At 37.7% G+C, this 20,326-nt stretch overlaps 1 protein-coding gene across 7 annotated transcripts in view; it reads left to right on the plus strand.

Annotated features, from left to right (window-relative positions):
- Positions 1–20,326, plus strand: part of SNTG1 (syntrophin gamma 1) — a 211,605-nt gene that overhangs the window by 171,993 nt on the left and 19,286 nt on the right. For all 7 annotated transcript variants that reach the window (XM_026842717.1, XM_026842716.1, XM_026842719.1 and 4 more), the window contains one exon: positions 5,591–5,683. In XM_026842717.1, the coding sequence (XP_026698518.1) occupies positions 5,591–5,683 (93 nt within the window). The remainder of the gene's footprint in view (positions 1–5,590; positions 5,684–20,326) is intronic.

The raw sequence follows: 20,326 nt of genomic DNA on the forward strand, positions 1-20,326 counted from the left end.
AGTGAGAGTACTTACGGGATGCAAGCAAGAACAACATTATACCTCAAATACATTATTCTTTTTTAACACATTTCTTGTCTCTTGTGTATTTATTTCCTCAGTTGTCAGATGGCAGAGCAGAGATGGATGACATTCAAGTACAGATTACTAGTTATTTTTTATAGCAAAATTACATATCAGAATGTTTGAAGATAACTGCTTTTCTCACATGACCAAAAAGTCATGCTTTTTTGATTTAAAATAGGAGAAAAAAAATTCCCACAACAATTGTAATTCATCTCATCCTAGGTGTTATATTGATGTTCTAATACATGTGATTGGAACAGCTTTAGTTGATTTTCTGTGAGCTATTCTGTATACAAACCTACAGAAGTCATGTTAGCATATTAGCCTGTGCAAGTATTGGCTAATGCTCACTTTCCCTGCACTCATTTTCTGTGTCGTCCTGGGAATGCAAGCACTGACAGTTTTTTTATTTAGACAAATTGTTAGTTAGTTATATATTAGCTCTCTTCTGACCTATAAACCAACACATGCAGATGGACTGAGTTAGTATATACTAATGATGATCCATTTTGCAAAAACTACACTGCCGTCAGTTTTAATGCATGTTACCTTTCTCGGAGGAGTCAAAGAAGGTTCAACTTTTATCTTTGAATTCATGCACTCTGCTACCTTTTACAGGAGGTATTCTTTTGAACTCTGTCGTACTGAAAAATGTAAGTTTAGTTTTTCTGTATAAAAGTTGCAACAGTATATATCCTCTGATAATAAATATTTGAGATGTTTTGTCTTTCTCATATAAGTGACTGCAAGATTGTTTGTAGAAGCAGTACTGTGCCATCAGGAAAAAAAATATATGGCAATTTTCTTGAATAACTTTGAGCCCAGAAGCTGCTTAATATTTTTTCTTCTCTAATATTGATTCCTACTGTAGCATTTCTTGTTTAGATTTTTCTCTTGGGTTTTAGAATTACATTTATTCAAAATTGCTCCCATGTTTCCCAAAATTTATTTCCCTAATAATCCTAACCTCAGATTAATTTTAACATTTCCACCTTTCTTTTCATTCTACTGATATTCAGGGTAACAATTACAAAGTCAGAGTAATGATTTCCTGAGATTAATTGATTATAGAAAATTTGTTAAAGCGGACAAACAGGCTTCTCATGACAGATTACTATTGTGAAACACATACTTATGCTTTCAACTTTTTTCCTTTATTTCCTTGCCAGTTTGGAAAAAAATAGAATGTTAATTTTTAATATAACTGGTCGTGGCCTCCTCATTTTTCTTTCAGCAATCCGTTACTGCTTTCATTCACCAATTTGCAGATTCAGATAAAATCTGGTTTGACTAAGTAGTGGTATAATTTGTCTCTGACAAGTTCTTTCATTACTCTGTGAGAAAAAAAGATGTCAAGTTCAAAATTGAGGTATTAACTATACATTTTTACTAAAATTGTGGTTTATGTAATCATATTCATATGAATATTCATATTTTATGGGACTGATAATCCAGCTGTGTGCAGGTTTGTCTTACTATGAAATCATATCATTTTGGAACTATAACTGCAATTTAAAGCTGCCATTTAGAATTATTCAAATGTGTTGTGTACTATTTCAAGAACATACATATAATAACACAGTTACTCAATGAGTAAAAATTGACATTAATATCCCTGAGAGATTAATCAGGGCCCTATTCTGATGTAATTCTAAAGAATACGTCACAAATTTTTTTTTTTTTATTTTTTTTTTTTTTAAATGCCTCCCTATAAGTATGTAATACTGTTTAAACCTAATTCATAGCTTTTTCCAGAGGTATATCTAAAACAAAAGTTAAGCAGGTTTTTCTTTTAGGAAAGAAATGTATTAGAGGAGAGATAGTCAAGGTGATAATATTTAGCAATAATACGCTGTACGGTGCTGTAGTGATGCCACTGTGGTGTATTACAGTCACTCTTTGGATAATATTTTTAGAATAGTAAGAGAAGCTAATCCATTTTCATCATTATCTATTAAAAGAAAAAAAAATAGTTGAAATGGAGGTTCTTGTTCCTTACTATCTCACATCATTGCTACATGAAGAATCTGAGACTACTATAGCTTCCATAATGTTTTGCAATTGTATACGATTGTCAGGTTCCCTTTGTGCTCCACTGCTTTATGCTAAAATTTTCACCACTTCCGTTGTGTATTTATATTGTAGTTGTTTCTTTCTTGTTTATATTATAGTTTTTTGTTCCCTAATATATGAATTCTTGTGTAAATTGCTTTGTGTTACAGTAGTTTAACATTTGTCTCCATTGAAGTTGAATCTGAGTTTGAAAGTCTGAATTAAATCTTGGATTTATAGTATGGTTTTCCTTAGCTTCAGAGATAATTTAGACTAGGTTTACAACATATCATTCTTTCCATAATTTAAACTATGTGTATTGAGGTAGTAGAATCTAAGGAACAACTTTGGGTTGTCTCCTTCAGCCCCTGTCTGACCTGCTGAATTATTCAGGAACCTAATTTAAGATTCTGTATTCTGCGAGAGAACAAGAAATGAGTGCTGAAATATCTCCTGCTTCTTTTGGGAGAAGGTTTTCATGAGCTTTATGTGAGAAATCAACAACCAAAGCCAAACAACCACAGTATATATTATTAATAGTCACTTTTAATGATTTAAAGTGTTTGTTAAACATAGAAGAAATTTTAAATTATCAAGTCTCCTGGGAAGAATTTCTGCATTTTTGTTTTCTCCAAATCTCTGAATTAAAAGACAAATTAAATAAAATAAAGATGAGAAAAATCTTAACAGAGTTAATGAGTGTCTGAAGGTTCACATTCCTACTCTGACCTGTGACCAGAATCACGTGCATGTGCATACAACACATGCATAAAGCAAGGGACATCCTTCCCCAGAGGAACTAAAATCTCACTGTCCAGAGATCCTGTTATTATTCTCACATTTTTGCTTCTCTGAATTGTTTTCAACATCATGGATTACATGGTCTGAGGGCATAGACTAGTCTTATGTATGAGTAAAGAATAAGTAAAAAAATCAGCTACTACTGGTGGGCTGCACCTTACAATGCAGTTTCTTCCTAAGGATAACCACACTGAGCTGAACTAGATGACATTTCTCCACAGACTGTGCACTGCCTTTTGCAGAAAGAACTTTTAGTCTGGGAAGCAGGTTACTTTTTCAGTGCAGCTTTGAACCAAGACTGGTATGTCCTGTTTTTAATAAATCTTATCTCCTCAGTGAGGCTAATTAGCCCAGGCACAGTGCTGTGTTTAAGCAGAGGTAGCTGTGTCAGCTCAATGTGTCGCTGCAATGCGCATTGTAGGTTGACCTCTGGTGTTAAGGTTGGAGGTCAGAGGAGTTAGATGGCAATACCTATTGTAAACCTGATATACTGTCTCCTTGTCAAATTTTAATTCTCAGTGAAGGCTTTATGTCTGTTCTAGATATCTTAGAGGTCTACAAATAAAAATGTAGTTTACATCTTGTAGGAAGTTAGCAAGATATTTCTACAAAACTGTGCATATTTTGCTTTGCATGCAAAACCTGAACATTTTTTCTAATGTGAATTCATTAAGGAGTGTCACGTGAAATATATTACTTTACACACTTTTTTTCTACTAATGAGATGTTGCCAAAGGCAATATCCTCTCGTTTTCTAACAACACTGATTTACATTCAAACTTTGCATCTTCATAGCACTTTTATGGCGTAGCTGCTCAAAAAAAGGCGCCACTTTTATTGGCTAATGTACACACAAATACCATATGACTGCAAACCACAGAGCTGAATCATGGATTTGATAATTAAAATTTTTGGCAGTTTATGCAGTAATAGTTATAATGACTAAGTGCACCTCTATACTGTATGAATTCAGATTTTATACATCTAGTCAAGTACATAAAGTTCTTTCAGTGTTGGAAGGTACAAGAACAGACCAGTTGCTCCTTTTCCTCTCAACAGCAGCAGTAGAAAACCTTTCATTTACTGACAGACAGTTACAGTTTTTGAACACCTTTGGTGGATCACACAGTGACATACGAGTTACTCAGCAATAACACAAAATCATCTTGTAAGGCACATGTCATGGATTGTTTTCACTTCTTAGAGTGAATATAAGATTCTGTGAGTTATATAGATGGCCATGCTTTGTCAATAGACTGGCTTAAATGCTGCACTTGTGCCCCACTGATAATTAACAGAGAGTGTCCTTCAGCCTCAGTGATGGGTATCACTGTGTTTGAAACCTGGATTCTAGAGCGCCAAGGTGTGTGCACAAAGATTAACCACCAGCTGTTTGTATGTAACTGGAACCTGATTTGGTCAGTGAAAGCAGTTCACTCAATGAATTGATCAATTAAAGCAATATTTCAGTTCCAGAAACAAAATCTCTATTGAAGTGTAAGAAAGTCAAATTTAAAATAACCAGGGAACCTATATAGGTATTAACTTTTCCATTTACTTGCTTTACAATGTCTATGTCCAGTCTTAGAAGCTGCTAATCAGCCTTTCAGCTTCTTGTATTCTGGGGAAGACCTTTTAGAATCCAAAGAGCCCACCCAAAGAAAATATAAGTAGAGGCATGTCATTTATCCTGGATAATCAAAACGCCAAAAAAATAATATCTGGTCATTTACATTGTTCCCATGTTTACATTTTACATTTTAGGTCTTTGACACATTATAGATCATGGAAGTCTTTACTCTCATTTCATGTATTTAGTGGCTACAGCAACATTTGAAGAATATAACTAAATTTAATATGGAGGGTAACATTTCTATAAAATAACTGTTGCTTCTTTAAAGAATTTACATCAGATTTGGAGATGTTTTAATTTTTTTACATATTTTGTAATGAAAAATACGAGTTTGTCATTTTGTACCTGAAGTCAGCCTTTATGCACAGCAATAGTTTTGATCATACTGAAAATGACACCAATAGATGTCTCACAGCACCGAAGCGTGATGTTATGGAAATAAATAGGTGCATAGATTTAAAAATAATAGAATGAAAAAGTTTTGGGATTTCTCATAGAAACCTTTGGTTCACTAGCTGAAGCAAAAAAGGTATTTCATATAATTATATCAGTTGCTAAATGGTATGAAATAATACCTTTTTCACTGAGATTTAGGACAACACAAAAAAACCACCCCAGCATACCAAAGATATATTTTGCAAATTCATTCTTTTTTTTTCTTAAAAAGATAAAAGGAATATATTAATGTTAGAGGAAGTTACTGGGTAGCAAAGCAAATAAAAAGAGTTCAAAAATAATGAACCTTCCCTTTTAGCAATTGTCATTGGCAAACCACTGAAGCAATTCTGATTCTGATTTATTTTTTCCCTAATGGAAGCAAAGCCTCTTTTTACAATACTTAGAAAACTTCATCACTGATATAAATCCTTTGATTGGAAATACACTAGCAATAAATTGACCTATTTACACACAAATTACTTATTTCTGATAATAATTTTGAGATAAATACAATTTAGAATGAAGACACAGAAATACTAGTCTTAGAAAGAATTTGAAGAAATGTGTTCTGTGTTAACTACCTTCTCTTTTCTTTTACAGTGCAAGACATATGCCTGTGTTTTGGAGAGTCATCTTATGGGACTTACCATCGACTTCAGCATGGGCTTTGTCTGTTTTGATGCTGCCACAAAGGTGAAGTTCTAAGACTTGTTTCCATCACATTATTATTATTTCTTGTTATTTCTTATATTTTGGGATAAGTAGTACATCCTTAAAATGTACTTCTTTTTGTTATTGAAACAGATCATCTCCTGCCAAATCTCTTGTGCTCTAGTTTAAATGTTGGGGGTGATTTCTAAATGATGTGAGAAGTTGTATTCTGTTACATGCTTGTTATCGAAAAGTCAATACCAATATCAATCTGAAACAAGCATCAAATATTCATTCTTTTATTTCACATGAAAGCCTAGACTGATTCAGTTTGACGTTTCTTTTGCTGGTTCATCCTTGATTTTGAGAGGAAATAATCTTCTTGGTTTCAAGCTGATCTGTGAGGTTTGAAAAGAACCTGCCTTTCTCTTCTCCTGTTTCATGTGTGGGAGTGTGTGTTATTATAGCAATTCTTAGTTTATGTTTTAGGTATTTTAGTTCAGGTGTCTGTAAAAAGAGAAATCAGCCATGGTTGGTATGTCTTATGCATTTCCCATCAGCCTTAAAAAAGCTCAGTACAACTGATGAAATATTTTGAAAAAGTGAATTCATTTTGAAAAGTGAATAATATGGCATCAATTTCCAGATTAAATTATCGCAAATCCAAATCTCAGTCAAATCATTGAGAGCATACATATGTTTGCGTTTGCACTGATTGCTAACAAGAACTAAAATGTAAGCAGGCTTTATTACTACTAATTTACACTGCTGTTATGGGAGAATATGAAATATTTTTTCCAAATTCCGCTTCTCTTCCATACCTGTTTTCCTTTGACAGGCTGCAGCATTGCCGCCAGCAATTGCTGAAAATGTCCTTTCCTCTCCAGAATAGGCTCCTATCCTCTATCTTAAGTCAACCCTTCCCACCACATTGCTACCACCTGATTCCGATTGAACCCTTTTAATCTTCTTACTCCATTCTACTGTTTGCACAAGGTGTGGTGAATTTGAAATTCAAATACTTGTGTATACATATTTCTTTTTCTTAAGTATACAATCTTGTATGATTCATGAGTGAAATATAAGACTGTCAAGAAGTATTACTCAAAAAATCAGTGTAACAGAATTAAAACACAGTGGCTTGGAAAAAAATGTGTAGATTTCGCTTCACCCTCCAGTAATATTATAGCAATGCTTTTGTGTAAAGGTAATTTGCATCGCCTTCAAAGCTCTTGCACTTCTCTGATTCTCAAAAGACTTCAGACTGTTTCAAAGCCATTATCTGAAGCAGAAGCATACACGAGATTTCAGATAGCAAAGCACAAGCCCAAGCACAACTGCCTTCATACATGTTACCATGGCTGAAGGGTGTGGTGCCTTTTTGGTATGTCCTTCGAATATGTACAGCAGATTTCCAGATATAGAAAAAAACTCTAGAAATCTCTCTAGACATCTAGAAATAAAGAAGTCTCTTGGTTGGTACCACTCATTTACCACACTTACATATAGGCTGCAAGGAAGAGCAGGGGGCTCCTGCTGATCTGTCAAACCTACTATCAACCCCTTTCTGTGTCGCTGTTCCTCAAAGCTCCTGACACCACCCAGGAGCTGTATGCTGTGGCAGAAGTAATTCCCCCTGAAAAAACGCTCTCTCCCCTTATTCAGTGCTACAATTAGTAGTTTTTCCTTCCACCTTTTCCACTTGAACTCTCCATGTTCTCTCTGTAATTCTTGCACTTTCTGTATTTTCATTTCAGACTGATAAAATCAATTTTGCATTAATGCTTGCTGTCTTTTCATTTTAAAGTGGCTTTTATTTTCCTGAATGGAAGGAGGGACCATGCTGATAAAGGTCAGGAGTTAGTACCCAGAGAATCATGAAGGTTTCAGGGCTTGTTTCATTTTTCCGTGATACAGAAAGACAGGCAAGCAGAGAGTGCAGTTTAAGATAAAGACACTATGTTAAAAATGTCTGATCTATTAACATGCATACCAGAGATATGCCACATACTAATCTGTTTAGGAGACATAGAGAACCTTTACACTGGAAATTCAAGAAAATAAATGGAGAGCAATAACTGAGACTATTAAACTAATTTACAGACTTATAATATGAAGACACCAAGACCTATTTTGTTCTTTCTCACTTATAAAACCAGACCTCCCAAAACGGAGCCTTTAATGCATAAACCCCACAAGAATCATAAATATTTTAGTTCTATAAGCAATATGAAAAAACTTATTGGAGACTCTTCTGGCAATTGACAGAGAGTTGTGTGTCACATATGCTAGTCATACTGTCTTGCAGGTCTTCCTATCACTGCTTACCAATCTTTGGGAAAACTCCTTCATTCATCTTACAAAAGTTTTGTTGAACATATAATGCAATTCTTTTGGTGCCCCGAAACTTGTTATATTCTTCTGTTACCAATTAAAAAGCACATCATCCAGAAATAAAAAAGTCTAACAAAACCAACACAGACTGTGCAGCTCCCTTCAAAGTTAAGGTTTTTTTATAGGCAAATACAGATACACAATTTTGACTTGAATGGAAGTCACACATAGGCAAATCAGGAGGACATCTAGGGTGCAGTGATCATGAGATGATTGTTTTTGATCACTGGAGAAACAAAGAGAGGGGTTAGTAAAACTTCCATCTTAGACTTCCAGAGGGCAAACTTTGACCTGTTCAAAAGACTGATCAACAAAATCCATTGGGATGCTGCCTTGAAGGATATGGGAGTCCAGGAAGACTGGTCATACTTCAAGAGCGAAGTCTTAGTGTCACAGGAGCAGGCTGTTCCGTGTGCCAAAAACCAAGAAGGCGGGGAAGGAGACTGGCCTGGCTAAACAGGGACCTTTGGCTAGATCTCAAGAACAAAAGGAGAATCTATTGCCTTTGGAAGAGGGGCCAGGTCTCTTATGAAGACTATAAAGATGTAGTGAAGTTATGCAGGGAGAACATTAGGAGAGCCAAAGCACAGCTAGAGCTCAACTTGGCTACAGCTGTTGATAGCAAAAAATATTTTCATAAATTTGGTAACAGCAAAAGGAATATAGGGAAAATCTCCCTCCTTTATTGGATGCAGAAGGAAACATGGTAACTAAGGATGAGGAAAAGGCTGAGTGGCTCAATGCCTACTTTGCCTCAGTCTTTAGCAATGGAACTGGCTGTTCCCTGCACACCCAGCCTCATGAGCTGGGAGATGGGGAGGGGAAGCAGGCTGAGGTCAGCACAGTTGAAGAGGAGGTGGTCAGAGACCTGCTGCACCTCTTGGATGCACACAAGTCTGTGGGACCGGATGGGTTAGACCCAAGGGTGCTGAGGGAGTTGGCAGATGTGCTCGCCAAGCCACTGTCCATGATTTACCTGAAATCATGGCTAACTGGGGAGGTCCCATTGGATGGGAGGGTGGCAAATGTGACCCCCATCTACAAGAGAGGCAGAAAGGAGGATCCAGGAAACTATAGACCTGTCAGTGTGTCCTCAGTGCCAGGGAAGGTCATGGAGCAGGTCATCTCAGGTGCCATTAAAAGTCATATAATGGACAACCAGGGGATCAGGCCCAGTCAGCATGGGTTTATGAAAGGCAGGTCCTGCCTGACAAACATGATCTTCTTCTATGACAAAATGACCCGACTATTGGATGAGGGAAAGGGTGTGGATGTTGTTTACCTTGACTTCAGTAAGGCCTTTGACACCGTTTCCCACAACATTCTCCTGGTGAAACTGGCTGCTCATGGCTAGGATGGGCACACACTTTGGGTAAAAAACTGTCTGGATGGCTGGGCCCAAAGAGTTGTGGTTGATGGAGTTAAATCCAGTTGGCGGCCAGTCAGGAGTGGTGTCCCCCAGGGCTCGGTTTTGGGGCCACTCCTGTTTAACATCTTTACTGATGATCTAGACGAGGGGATCGAGTGCACCCTCAGTCAGTTTGCAGGTGACACCAGGTTGGGTGGGAGTGTTGATCTGCTCGAGGGCAGGGAGGCTCTGCAGAGAGACCTGGACAGGCTGGAGCCATGGGCTGAGGCCAACTGGAGGAGTTTCAATCAGGCCAAATGCCGGGGGCTGCCCTTGGGCCACAACAACCCCCAGCAGCGCTACAGGCTTGGGGAGGAGTGGCTGGAGAGCTGCCAGTCAGAGAGGAACTGAGGGTGTTGATTGACAGCCGGCTGAACAGGAGCCAGCAGTGTGCCCAGGGGGCCAAGAAGGCCAATGGCATCCTGGCTTGTGTCAGCAATAGCGTGGCCAGCAGGGACAGGGAAGGGATCTGACCCCTGTACTCGGCACTGGTGAGGCCGCCCCTCGATTCCTGTGTTCAGTTTTGGGCCCCTCACTACAAAAAGGACATTGAATGACTCGAGCGTGTCCAGAGAAGGGCAACGAAGCTGGTGCAGGGTCTGGAGCACAGGTCGTACGGGGAGCGGCTGAGGGAACTGGGGGTGTTTAGTCTGGAGAAGAGGAGGCTGAGGGGAGACCTCATCGCCCTCTACAGCTCCCTGAAAGGAGGGTGCAGAGAGCTGGGGATGAGTCTCTTTAACCAAGTAACAAGCGATAGGACAAGAGGTAATGGCCTCAAGTTGCGCCAGGGAAGGTTTAGACTAGATACTGGGAAGCATTTCTTTACAGAACAGTGTTGGGCGTTAGAATGGGCTGCCCAGGGCAATGGTGGAATCCTCATCCCTGGAGGTGTTTAAGAGACAGGTTGACATAGAGCTGAGGGACATGGTGTAGTTGGGAACTGTCAGGTTAATAGTTGGACTGGATGATCTTCAAGGTCTTTTCCAACCTAGACAATTTTGTGATTCTTTAATTCTGTGAAATCGAATTAGAAACTCTCCACAGTTTTCTAATCTGCTAGAACAAAATTTATGGTATCAACAGATTCCTTAAAAAATGTTTTCAGGCTTCTGATACATAGTCACTTAAATAAATTGCATAAGCATAAGTAAACTACTGCATAACATTCACCAAAACATATTTTACATTGAAAATGTTTACATATAAAATAGATAAAATTATTATTTCTAACTTCTCTGCATATTATTTTGAAGCAGATTTTGTTACCTTAAAACTTTCAGTGTTTTAAGCAGAATGATATTAGTGTCCTCAAATACCTACCTGCAGTGTTGCCCCTTAATTATTTTGTAAGTTAGCGTAATGTATGGTGCCATTGGTAAAACAGAGGACATACTGTTTTGTTAGATAATCAGACATTAGGCAGTGTGAGATGGTAAGGATGGCTCTAATACAATTGCATTAGAAGAGAAGCAATACTGTATAATGCAACATAATCTGTTGCCAAGTGGCTGCTACAGTTGAAATTGTCAAACAAGCTATGGGAGGAAAATTTGTCTCGAATCTGCCCTAAGTGTGTCAACCACATTTTAATGAGCATCTACACAGGAAACCCATTACCTACTCTCCATCATTTTGTGGAAAGATAAATTCTCTCAGACAAAAATTTATTCACCTATCTTCATTATGATGATGGCAGGTGTAGATTGTGTGTGTATGCTAGTAATGGTCTTCAGCAATATTGTTATACTCGCATGAACTGAAACATAAACTAGAAGTCTTTCATCACATAAGCTAAAAGTATAATTTCTCCACCTGATGAAGGAGTTCATATAAATCAGGAGCTCAAAATCTCTTTTCCAAAAAAAAATCTGATAAAACAATGAAAAATGGAAAACAGTTTGCAGGACAATAAAATATTAATAAATTTAAATTATATGTATCTTGTTAACATTTATATAAACATTTGTGCATTAAGATGGTACAAAAGTCCTAGCAGTTGTCACATGAATTAACAAATTCTGTATTAAAGACAAAAACTCAATGAAAAAAAAAATCACATCTAATTCTTTATAAATTCTATGTTTTTTTACAATCAGTATTTGAAAAATCACTGCAAGCTATTATCTTTCCATTTCCAGTGATGAGACATCCACAATTTCTTGGGGCAACCTGTTCCAGTGTCACCACCCTCATTATAAAAAATGCCTTCCTCATGTCCAATTTAAACCTCTTTTATTTTAAAAACATTTCCCTTTGTCCTGTCACTGTAGGCTTTGGTAAAATTCTTTCTCCATCTTTCTTATAAACCCTCTTCAAGTAGGCTGCAATAAAATCTCCTTGATTCTTCTCTTCTCCAACTTTCTCAGCCTTTCTTCACGGGAGAGGTGTTCCATCCCTCTGATCATTTTGTGGCACTCCTCTGGACCCACACTAACAGGTCCATGACTTTCTTGTACATCTTCACTTCTATTATTTTGCTGTTACTCATACCAAATTCAACCACTCTTTTTTGGGTAAAGCTTAACTCAAAGCCATATTCTATAGACTTCAGAGTTCAATGTCAGGTAATTCATTCAGTCCATCTCTCAGTTATCCCAGAATAAAACTGCAGATGCAAAATCTTTTAGTGGATTCAAAGGGGATCTTGGACAAGTACTCAGAGGACAGATCTAACGAATATAATTAATTTTAAAATTATTATTTATTTATGACATTTTCATGTTTCCCAGAACACAAAGCTCAAGTAGTAGTTTCTAAGGACATCTGAGATTTCCTGTCTTCTATATGATGCAGTGGGGTCTTCACTAAATCTTCAGACAATTTCTATTTTATACTTCACACTGCGCTCCGGGTATTTTAAGTTTTCTTTCTTAATCAGTATTGAATTGTCTGTGAACTATTTTTTACAGTCAATAATCACTAACAAACTGAAGTGAAGCCAGGTTCTTCATCTCATGATTTTAACAGTTGTTGAGCTTTTCCAATATTCAAGTTATTTAAGCAATGAAAGAATATTTAAATTGTTTTTCCTTCTTACATTTCAAGCTAATAGATTTTTTTCCCAACATGCCTGACAAATTACATTCAAAATTTCACAAATGTTTTAAATCTAAAACTCACTACCAATGCTCATAAACAAGTTTATAGAGGGTAATGACCCTCATTATGCTTATGATTTCCAAAGGCCATACAACCCTGTGTGGCTTGTTTCCTTGTTTACTGTCATTTATTCTTTATATAATACTTAACTATCTAAGTCGAAATTAGTGGTTAAAAACTGTCATCTGTGCTAAATGTATCTCAAGTCAAACACATCATAGTTCAATAAAAACATTGTTTCTGTGTCTGCACAGACCCATGATAAATATGAGTACACAAATTATTAAACTGAATTCTTCAGAACAAATCTGTACTGTGATGTGATTATAACAGCACTGCCATAAATCATAGCAATTTCTGCTGCATATCCCCAGCTTTCTCTTACTCATTTCCTGACTGATAGCTTGTAGACCAAACAGCAGTTTATCATTTAGAGCATTTGGTGTGTTGCTTTATAACAAAACATTGTGATTACCTGAAAGGAGAATGAACAATTTTTAAGACTACCTAGTTATATCAGATCCTTCCAACATTTCAGAAAATAATTTCTTAATTCAAATAAAGAGTTTGTAAGCTACCAAATGTAATTACAGACACAAAGGAATTTCTCTCCCTGCACATTAAAAAATAGTAACATGTGTACTTGTGCTCTTGTTCTTCTGTAACACTGTCTAGACCTGAAGCTCCAGTGCAAGATCTCATAATTTTTTTCTTATTAACAATGTATAGTTTGAAAGAGAACTGCAACATGTAGGTCAAGCAGACACTGGCAAATGTTCGACTATGATTAATTTCTATTATGTAGTCATTTGCAGTAGTGATATACTATGTGAAAAGGCCACCTGCTTTCTGTGTTGGCATACATGGAAGTTTAAATCTGATCATTAGTGAGTGTCCCCACAACGTCTCTTCCCCCAGGAACTTCTTCAAAAATTGTCCACCAGATTTAATGCAATTTCATTTGCATTATTTGAAATACAGCATGTCAAATAACTTCATCTTATGAACTTCCCTCTTTCTTTCTTGCTGGTATTCTACTAAAAATGAATTTAATTAGTCTTTGTGAATACTATTTAAATATTCTTCCTTCTTGCTGCCTAATCAAGTTTCCTAGATTCTGTTTGGTTACTCCTTTTGTGACAAGGTGTCAGTATACAGCACCTGCTCCAGCTCTAATTTTTCTTTTGAGATGTTTTAGATGCTAAAAGTTGTTGGGTTTTTTAATTCTGAAAATTCTAAAAAGGTACAAAAGTTCTGTTTCAGGTGTTAGACATTATGAGCCAAATTTTACCCTAGGCCATTTTTGCAGCATTATGTATCAATGTCTACTGTGGAAGAGATTTTCCCCAAGTCCTGCACAATTACAGCACAATTCAAATCCTACATTTGTCTAACATTAGCTAGTATACAGAAGTGAATATTTTAATGAGCAAATGTGACTCTTGTGGACCATTTATTTTAGGTATGGACATACACAGATACTATGATAAGCATTTATAAATAAGGTTTTGCAGCAAGTGTAGCCACCTTAGGAATTAAGGATGGAGACAGATTAAAAAGTGTAACAAGGTGTGTATAGAAGTTCATCTACTATTCTAAAAGTGATATAATACATAAAACTACTTAAGTGATATTCAATAACTTATTTTTACATGCTAACAAAAAAATTGTCTACTATTCAAGTGTATGGGTTTATATACATAGACATGTATATGTTTCTGTTTACACTGACATATGAAAGTTGTTTTCTATAATGTGCCTATTTGCATCACGGCTTATACAAACAAATATATGTGTTTGTGTGAGTGTAGTACATTGCAGTATACCTACCTGTGCAAAGTGCTATGTCTGTACTCCATCACATTTACTGCTCATTACAGCAGCAGTCAAAAATATGTATTTATCAGAAGAGAAAAAAATCATTCTTTATAGGACCAAAAATAAATTACAGTACTGCTGAATTACATGGTGATGCTAGACAAATTAACAAAAGGCTCCATAACGGGCCACAAGGAGCATAGCAACAAAGATCAATGTACCAGTCATCTGTTCTCTCACAGGCACCTTGCAAACTTCACCAAAAAGAAGAGAATATGCTGTAAACGATAAATAGCATTGTAAATATCTTTGTTTTTCATACCAAAAGGCTGCTAAATAACATGGAACAGAATTTCTCTTAATTTCTTAAGAAATGTTTCCTAAGTGTACATATCTTGAGGTCTGTCTCTTCACACAGCTAATACACATACAACATATTGAAATAAAACAACATGTAAAAAAACCTTGATATCCAAAGTTCAGTAATAGAGAAGGTAGAAGGAAACCAGGCTCATTTCAGGATGGAGATTTAATAATGTAACTCTTGTGAACAAATATTAATTCCATGCTTAGAAAATTAAATACTGGACAAATAGCTACTATATTATAAGCCATCGAGCATGTATTGTACAGTCTTAGGTACTGTGGCTAGAAACAAACAAATGTTCATGGGTCATCCATCAGTACTAAGCAAATAAACTGTAGTCTTTTAACATCTGATACAACTTCAGTAATGAACAAGACCAGTTATTTTATTAGGGCTGACTTTCTTGCTTTTTTCCTTTGTCTCATTTTTGTTCTTTATCCTCTGTGTCCTCCCCTGTCTTTACAGTTATAAAGCCAAAGCAGTTGATAAAGGAAATTGCCTTGCACCATAATTCTTTTGTAGTAAGACACTCTCCAGAGATTGGTAACACAGCAGAACTGAGCATGAACAAGATCTTAATCCTACTCAGTTCCCTGCTGTAGCTATCAGTATGGACAAAGTGTCACTTTGTAAAACTGCAATTTTTCTCAATTACATATCAGACAAACAGCCAAATTAAGGTGTATCCCAGGTGCTCAAAGACCCAATTGCTTTTATTCTTGAAAATAAGGACCTACAAGGTGTCTGCTCTTGATTTAGTTTGACTTGTGGGAGTATCACATTAGGCAGATGACAAACAACATTAGTTTGAAAGGTGTCCATTGAAATTTAGCATAATTCTGTATTAGTATAAAAAATTGCCTTAAAAAGCTAAACAGAAGAATTATTTAATCAGTCAGAATATCAAGAGAAAATGAGGCAGTGTTGGAAAAGTACACCTACAGTGTTTTGAAGATGTGATGGAAAAAACAACAAAGGGATTTGTTAAAACTAATATTTCAAAAGTGACCTCTGACATCCCTTCCTTAATAAAGATGTTTTCTTTGTTTAATCCACCATTTACAGGGGGTCTAAGATGTAGCTGTCTAATCATCAGGCTCTCAGATTTTTTTGAAGCATCCAACTGAAGGCCAAACTTCTTTTGCTGTTACAAAATAAAACCTGTATGATTCGTGTCAATGGAAATTCTAGAGAAAACCTGTATTTGGTGATGTGCACCAGCCAGTGAAATGATGCTGTTGCAGTATGTGGTGCAAATGCTATTTTACAAGTGCATTAAGTGTAAATGGTCTTTTTGCAAGAAGAGAACTGGTCCACAGTGCATAATCTAACATAGAGGAGGCATGGCTGCTTAATAATAAATTGAAGCTAGTTCATCACTGAAGCCACAGAACATTCTGTTCTGGTTGGAGACTCTCACATTAACAAAATACAGATTTTCTTTCCCAGTGCCAATGCAAAATGCCCTGTATATCCTTGCTAAATCATACAGCTATCACAGAGTAATGGACTAGTCAGACACTCATATTTCTGTCCATATTCCTTAGAGTAAGTAAGAATACAGACACCTATTTATTCTGTTTGCTTGGTAATCCAATCTTTGTTTAGCTTTAGTCAAGGTCCTTGACCCAAAAAAACCCCAGAACCCTAACCAATGCTGCCAATCATACCCTAAACTAAGATAATTGCAATGCATTCCCACTTTTCTGATACCATTATCTAGATAGGAAGTGATTTTGTTTTATGACATCTCAAAATATATGTAGTTTAGTCCAGGATTCTGAAAAGATGGGAATGAGTAGCAAACTGACATGATATGAATGTGAAAATATTTTCTAAGGTCCCTTGAAGAATATGTGTTCTAGATTTAGCACTAGTGCTAAGAATAGAAGCAATATAATTTTCTTCATTTGTGTGACTGTGGGCAACATCAGCAAAGTATTGCAAGTACCTAAGTCAATAGCCTTTCTTGCATGTGCCATTTATGTATTACATTTATGTCCCATATATATAAAATAAAAATATGCAGGCAGAGAGTAATTATAGCAGAATAACACTAGCAGAAGATAATAAGGCAGTAATTTGGTTACAAAGACTAGAACAAATGAGTCCTAGATGATTACTTATAAATAAAATATTTCTCATTAAAAAGTATTGGTGGAGAATAAAAAAAAAAAAAAAAAAAAAAAAAAAAAAAAAAAAAAATCCTATTAATTTCAGTGAAGACAGGATTTTTCTTTTTGATCATTTCTTATTACAATAATTTAATAGCATCTCAAAAGAAGTCTTAAATCTAATTTATCAGCTTGTCTGCACTGTGTATTTGTTTGCATTGCATTCTAGTATTCTTTGAAGTTAATTTTATAAAAGGTATAAAATGTAAAAAGCAGCCTAAGCTATCTAATAATAAAAATTGGGAAAAGGATTTATATCTTACTGGTTGGTTTCAATGTTATTCATGATACATACAGTATTTGTTCAATGAGATTGCCTTCTTACAGGGTGTCACGTCCCGCTCCAGCGAGGGGGACAAGTGACTCAGATTCGCAAATCCCCAATTGGAGCGGACAACAAGTCTCCAAGTTCAAGCATTTATTAACTACCTACAATGCACTAATTGAACACATGATATACTGGCTAAGTACAGAGCAAGCTGTGGCAAGCAATATAATATGCTTTACATTTCTTAACAGAAAAAAGGAAAAGAGGGAGATAGAGGGAATGGGGGAGTACAGATCACCGGTCTGGGTTCCTGTGCTGTTCCTGCCGGCGAGGATTCCAGGAGGCAGCTATCTTCTTCGCTGGCATCCGTTGTCTTTGCTTCACTGCTCTCTCCAGACGGCCGGGGGGGGGGCAGGAAGAGGGGCAGAGAGAGAGAGAGAGAGAGAGCCCTTTCTTCTCCCCTTTGATTTATACCCACTTTCCTTGGGTCCATCCCCTAGGTCAACCCACAGACCTACGTATCCCATGTACGGGGAGGGGTAAGGTGTTTCATGGGATGATGTCACTCGCATGATCATGACAGCCCTCGTTAGCATATTGAGGGGTGTCAACTTTAATCTGCATTTCGTGGATAATGAAGCAAAGTTCGTTCACCGGACACATGGCCCTTGAAATCTGCCCAGGTGCCCCAGGGCAGAGCCGTCCCATCTCCACAGGGCTCTCTCCCCCAGATACATCGGGCAGCCTTATCAGCTTCGGCCTCCACAGAAAGCACCCTGTGACTCATAGTTTTGTCTTGCGAGTGTTTGAGGCAAATCTTCAATCAGCCTCAACTTTTGCTTTCCCAGGCTGTTTGTCTTAGTTTTTCACAGGCCTGGTTGCTCGGCTCTCACACAGGGCATTTCTCAAAACATGGACTAACCATGGAATAACTATGTCAGAATGTATGTAAATTGTGAAACTGGTGATATTTTCAGTATATGCTATTACCTTGGCCCCCAGTTTCTAAATTGGACTGCTTGCTGTTATTCACAAGTTCTGTCTCTACTCATGGATTGAGAGTTCCCTTTTAAAGGCAATAGAGTATACTGAGTTCTCATCTTGGTCTGCTGTCAAGGCATGATAGTTCTGTGCCATGACTCGAGAAGTGTCTCAGAGTCCTCACAAGTAGCTGATGCCAGCATCGACCACAGAATCTTTTTGCATTTGGTTGCAAATTGTGCTTTGAAAGGAATTGCCACTTGGTCCACCTGTGAAAAATCTATTTTAGGATTAACAAAAATTTACTGCTTCCTAAAAATGCTATATATAGTCCTGTAAAATATTCTCAGTGATGCAGGTTACACACAGTTATGGAGGATTATACAAGAACACTTGAAGAGAACAGGCTGCTTTTACTAACTAAAAGAAGCTCTATCATAATGTATTATAGAGTGTTGAGCTCAGTAATGCTGCACCTTCAAACCAGTAAGTACTTCTGCTTATGTTTTATAATTCATAGAAACTGATTTAGGAATAATTTATATGGCACACGTGGAGATTTTTGGCAATTTGTGAAGCAGCATACATGTTTTACAAATGTACTTATTGCTTAGAATAAGTATTGCTTATACATATACATATATTTGTACAAAATTATTTCCACCTATGTTAACTCTCTGAGGCAAGCATTCAACACATGGTTCTGAGGAACCACAGTGTTCAAAAACATAAAAAAGTCATTTGCTTAGCTTTGACAGTGGTATGGATCAGTATCCCCAAGGGTGCCTGCTCTTAATGCAGGAGAATTAGCCTTTAAAGTCAGAATTCAGTCACCACAGCAAGCACTGTGATGCTGAAGTCAGCCCATAGGAACATGAAGGATAACAACATGTGAAACTCTTTCTCTCATACGTTTACATTAGTTCTGTAGCTACATATCTTTATGAAACTGGGTGTTAGGTGAATAGGTCTTGCTTCTCCTATCTATTTTCGCACTATGAGGTAGTCTGGTCACTCTTCACTGATACATATTTTACAGTAATGAAAATGAAAGGAAAAAAACCACCCAGAACATACGAAACCACAAAGGGAAGTAAACCAGGGATCCCCAAGATACTGTAGCAGCAGTTACAACACCTGTGTGTGCTGATCAGCTGGATGACCTGCTCAGCCTGGTGGCGAAACTCAGAGAAGAAGTTGAAAGATTAAGAAGTATTAGGGAGTGCAAAAGTGAAATTGATTGGTGGAGAAGCACCTTAGCATCCATGAAGCAAAAGGAGCAAATGGAGACTCCAGAAGAGGCAGGCAATCCCTCATCCTCTTGCTACCAGGCAGAAGGAGGGGATCCAAGAGATGGGGGAGGCTGGAAACAGGTCCCTGCTCAGGGAGGCAGGAAAATACCCTCCTGACCTTCCGCACCTTCCATGGTGTCCCTTCACAAGCCCTGGAACTTACAAATGAAGGAGAGAAGGATGAAGAAGATGAGCCAAACAAGGAGGAAGATGAACGTCCACCAAGCCAGGGTCACTCATCACTAGGCCAATTAGGGCACAGTGATAATTAAATAATAGAGTTTTCTGTTCTTAGAGATGCAGTAAGTTTGCAGACGACACCAAGTTGGGTGGGAGTGTTGATCTGCTCGAGGGCAGGGAGGCTCTGCAGAGAGACCTGGACAGGCTGGAGCCATGGGCTGAGGCCAACTGGAGGAGTTTCAATAAGGCCAAATGCCGGGGGCTGCCCTTGGGCCACAACAACCCCCAGCAGCGCTACAGGCTTGGGGAGGAGTGGCTGGAGAGCTGCCAGTCAGAGAGGGACCTGGGGGTGTGATTGACAGCCAGCTGAACAGGAGCCAGCAGTGTGCCCAGGGGGCCAAGAAGGCCAATGGCATCCTGGCTTGTGTCAGCAATAGCGTGGCCAGCAGGGACAGGGAAGGGATCTGACCCCTGTACTTGGCACTGGTGAGGCTGCCCCTCGATTCCTGTGTTCAGTTTTGGGCCCCTCACTACAAAAAGGACATTGAATGACTCGAGCGTGTCCAGAGAATGGCAACGGAGCTGGAGCAGGGTCTGGAGCACAGGTCGTACGGGGAGCGGCTGAGGGAACTGGGGGTGTTTAGTCTGGAGAAGAGGAGGCTGAGGGGAGACCTCATCGCCCTCTACAGCTACCTGAGAGGAGG

Source organism: Athene cunicularia (genome assembly GCF_003259725.1).
Source record: "Athene cunicularia isolate RWA chromosome 2 unlocalized genomic scaffold, athCun1 chr2_part1, whole genome shotgun sequence".
Classification (NCBI taxonomy): Eukaryota; Metazoa; Chordata; class Aves; order Strigiformes; family Strigidae; genus Athene; species Athene cunicularia.